At 35.8% G+C, this 3,996-nt stretch overlaps 1 protein-coding gene across 2 annotated transcripts; it reads left to right on the top strand.

Annotated features, from left to right (window-relative positions):
* The first annotated feature begins 239 nt into the window (after positions 1 to 239).
* LOC7487798 (exopolygalacturonase clone GBGE184) lies at positions 240 to 2,561 on the top strand. 2 transcript variants are annotated; one of them, XM_024594212.2, is made up of 5 exons: positions 240 to 513; positions 718 to 1,032; positions 1,343 to 1,632; positions 1,763 to 1,979; positions 2,121 to 2,561. In XM_024594212.2, exons 1-5 carry the CDS (start codon positions 325 to 327, stop codon positions 2,349 to 2,351), a joined length of 1,242 nt encoding a protein of 413 aa, XP_024449980.1. In that variant the 5' UTR covers positions 240 to 324; the 3' UTR covers positions 2,352 to 2,561. The 2 variants fall into 2 exon arrangements, with proteins under 2 accessions (XP_024449980.1, XP_052306301.1); XM_052450341.1 differs by having other exon boundaries at positions 1,763 to 2,011; positions 2,121 to 2,273.
* Positions 2,562 to 3,996: the final 1,435 nt, after the last annotated feature.

Here is a 3,996-nt window from a genome sequence, read left to right as displayed (position 1 = left end):
AGCTACACATCCCATGATTTCTATTCCTATAAGTAGGTATTGATCACTTGTGCATATATATTTATGGGAAAAGAATCGGTCATTCTAAGTCAACATACAGTGATATCTTATTTCGATGGCTGCAAGCGACCTGAAATATAGCAGGGAAGACGCAGATTCATACTTAACTAAGGTTACAGTGCTATGTTTGGGGGGGCATCACTAAAAATAGAGATAGAGATTTTAATCTATAAAAGATAAACCCTGGCGAGGTAAAATTCACATTCCTCTGCAAGAACTTTGAAGATTTAAAAAGAAACCTTTCATTCTGGGTTAAACGTCACCATGACCATTGCAGGAAGCATTCTTGTTTTAGGCTTAGCTTTGCTCTCTTGCGTGGCCGATGGTGCACTTCGCCACCATATTGGTCTCAGTGACCGTCGTAGCCTCGTTGATGGTAGTGGTGCCGCGGTTACAGTTTTTGATGTAACAAAACACGGTGCCAAGGCTGATGATAAGACCGATAACGCAGAGGTGAGTTCGCAAGACAAAGCCAGTCTTATAATTGATTGCCCTGACTTGGCTTAGTTCTGTGTAACCGAATAACAGAACACGTGAAAGAGTTTGATTTTTTTCTGACAAAATAATTAACTATCCTGGATTTTAATCGCTAAACAGGATTTGCGCTCTAAAAAGGTTTGCAACTCCAATTAACGTCTAACAATGTGTATCATGCAGGCATTTATCCAAACATGGCGGGCAGCATGTGATTCAGGTGCTCCAGCTAAGATGGTTATCCCTGGAGGGACATTTTTGACAAGCCCTGTCGTATTTCAAGGGCCGTGCAAAAGCACAGAGCCTATAGTTTTTGAAGTACAGGGAAACGTGAAAGCTACAACTGATCTCAGTGAATATAGTTCAGAACAATGGATCTTATTTGAAATAATTGATGGTTTAACATTGAACGGTGGAGGAACTTTTGATGGGCAAGGCAGTGCCGTCTGGAAGTACAACGATTGCCATCAAAACAAGGAATGCCAGCCACTTCCCAGTGTATGTATAGCACTTGCCACAAAATTTATTAATCATTGGCCTGACCATGATCAGGAATATGTCCAGGCCTGCACAATAAGAATCTCATTCTTCACATAAGCCATCACTTCTGTCAGTGTTGAAATAAGTTTTAAAGAACCTTTGACTGCAAGCAAGATACTGTCCGGGCATTTGTTTTCATTCTGAAGAAAACTTTTCCCCATTTGTTAACATACTTAGTTGCCGGAGAGTTAATTCACAAAAGTTACTATACATGTGGTCGTAAAAGTATAAACTTGGAATGATTTTGTGACTTCTTTCCATGTTGCAGTCCATTAAGTTGAGCAAAGTAAAGAATGCTTTTGTTCACGAGATCAGCTCTGTCGATAGCAAATATTTCCACATGCACGTTACAAGCTGCAACAGCATTTCGATCCACAATATCAATTTGACTGCTCCTGCTAATAGCCCAAATACAGATGGTATTCACATAAGCCATTCTGATGGTGTCCACGTAACAAGCAGCAAGATTGGAACAGGTGATGACTGTGTTTCCATTGGACAAGGATCCACAAATATTCTCATCTCTCAAGTCTTTTGCGGCCCTGGACATGGCCTTAGGTAACTTCCGTACTGATTCCCCCTCCCTGCAATCCCATTTCTGATCCAGTGAACATCATTCATGAAGTTCCAGGTATAAATGTATTCGTTTACTTACTTCTTCTCTGTTTTTGGATTGGACTTACACCAGTGTTGGAAGCCTTGGCAAGTACAAGAACGAGGAGGATGTGAGAGGAATTGTTGTGACTAACTGCACATTGTTTAACACCACCAATGGTGTGAGAATCAAATCATATGCTGCATCTGACCCTAGCCAAGCTTTAAATATCACTTTTAAAGATATCACTATGGATAGTGTGAAAAATCCCATTATCATTGATCAGAAGTATGGTTCCCGCAATGGCGCGGTAATTCATAGACAAAAATCTTATCATATCATGTATACCCATGCAACATCAGAATATTTGATAAATCCTATATTGTATGTAATTTAATTTTTTTTAGCTTAATTAACGTTGGATTGCTAAGCTTGTTCATGTTCTGTGCAGCCATCACGAGTGAAAATTAGCAATGTTCATTACCAGAACATCAAAGGCACCTCAACTTCCGATGTTGCTGTCAGTTTTTCGTGCAGTTCATTGGTTCCTTGTCAAGGAGTAGAGATTGTGGACATCGATTTGGCCTATATCGGCCAGAAAGCAAACATCCCTCTCTCAGCTTCATGTTTGAATGCAAATATTGTTAAATCGGGCGGCAAACAGAACCCAGGATGTAATTGACTATTTTGTCTTCCATATCGAGAAGAATTTATTTGTCTGATTTATTATGAGCTCATTGCCTGCACCAGATGTGATTTGAGTGAGAGCTTCAATTTTTCTCTTTTTTTAGGTATTTTGGATTTGTTCCTTTTAGTTTGGCCAAACAAATGATAGTGTGTGTCAATGAGATCAGAGCTGGATTCACAACTTATGTTATATGCTAGTTACGTAGCCTGTGCTGGATAAATTTTCTTTTTCAATATAATAAAATTAATATGTAAATGTTTATAAAATGTTTTAGACACGGAGAACAAATTTTAATAGAAAACATTTTCATGCATGTATTTAATTGATTAAATAAAAAATCAACTTGAGTAAACTTGAGTTAATTAGCTATATCTACGACTTGAGTTTTGAGATTGTAATATCCATATAAAAAATAAATTGAAACAAATTGTGATGTTGAATTAACAAATCAACTCATTATTGAATGATGAAATTAAAAATAATAGCATTAGAAAGTCTACTAGAAAAGTCCTTCCACCATAAATTTCACTTAATTTACTACACAATAAAAACTCACACTTATAAACACTTAGGAGAGTGTTTCTATCCAATATGGGATAAACATCTTTTTCTTCTTTATTCATTTACAAACTATACCAACAATCCTCACTAGTTTGTAATGAATATCTTTTCATTTGATAAAATTATACTTACAATAAGGTATTTTACAATTTAAACCTTCAATTAGTATTAGAACTTGAATCCTATTAAAGTTATTGGTGTCTAGATTAAACCCAAACTTTTATTGTAGAATAAAAGATGCTACATACATAATACTATCCAAACTCTTAAAGAGGTTTACAATTGTTTAGCACTATTATGGTCATGTGCTAAAATCGTATTTTCATGAATATTTATAAGAGAAAACCCTAACTCTTGTCAAAAGCGGCACCACTTCTATATTTATATAGGTGGAATTATACATGTCTCTATTACATTAAACACGAACTTTAAATTCCATTAAGAGCCTATGCTCATCCTCCTTTACGTAATAGAACGCACTAAATACTATCAAAATAGGGTCTAAAATTAGATGACCCAACAATCAAAGTTTGTCGTATAAAAGCTATATGAAACAAAGAGGATAAAGTTTTCATGAATCATGAACTCATAAAAATATTCCATGCAAATCGCTATGGTGATGAGGTCATAATTTATTTGTCCTAGTCAATCTTGCTTGAAATGAGAAAAGGCCATTCTTTGATACCCCTTAGAAATAAATATATTCATTGCAGTCCCAATTTGAGCCAAAATGAATTTTTTTTTGCAAGATAACCCTTGTTAGGATCACACTCACCACTGGGGCAAGTATTAGAAAATAATTAGGATGTGGTCGGAAAACTCAATAAAGGTAGAATACCTATAAACGGAATCCATGATTGTGTCCGTAAGTCGAACACGCCCAAAAAGAAGAAAAGGAGCTTTGCTAAAATAACATTGCTAAAATAACAAATCTTGAAAAGACACACGAGTATAAGAAAAAACAAGTAAAGGCTTTTCCTACAACTTCGACAAATGAAGAAAAGGAAAATCATTGAGGAATTTGCAAATGAAAGAAACATGTTTAGGTTTTCTATCAAGGGTTTGAAAAAGAGAAGGG

Source organism: Populus trichocarpa, chromosome 2, assembly GCF_000002775.5.
Source record: "Populus trichocarpa isolate Nisqually-1 chromosome 2, P.trichocarpa_v4.1, whole genome shotgun sequence".
NCBI classification, from domain to species: domain Eukaryota; kingdom Viridiplantae; phylum Streptophyta; class Magnoliopsida; order Malpighiales; family Salicaceae; genus Populus; species Populus trichocarpa.
The sequence above is the reverse complement of the archived record's forward strand: the minus strand, read 5'-3'. Positions and strand labels throughout refer to the sequence as shown.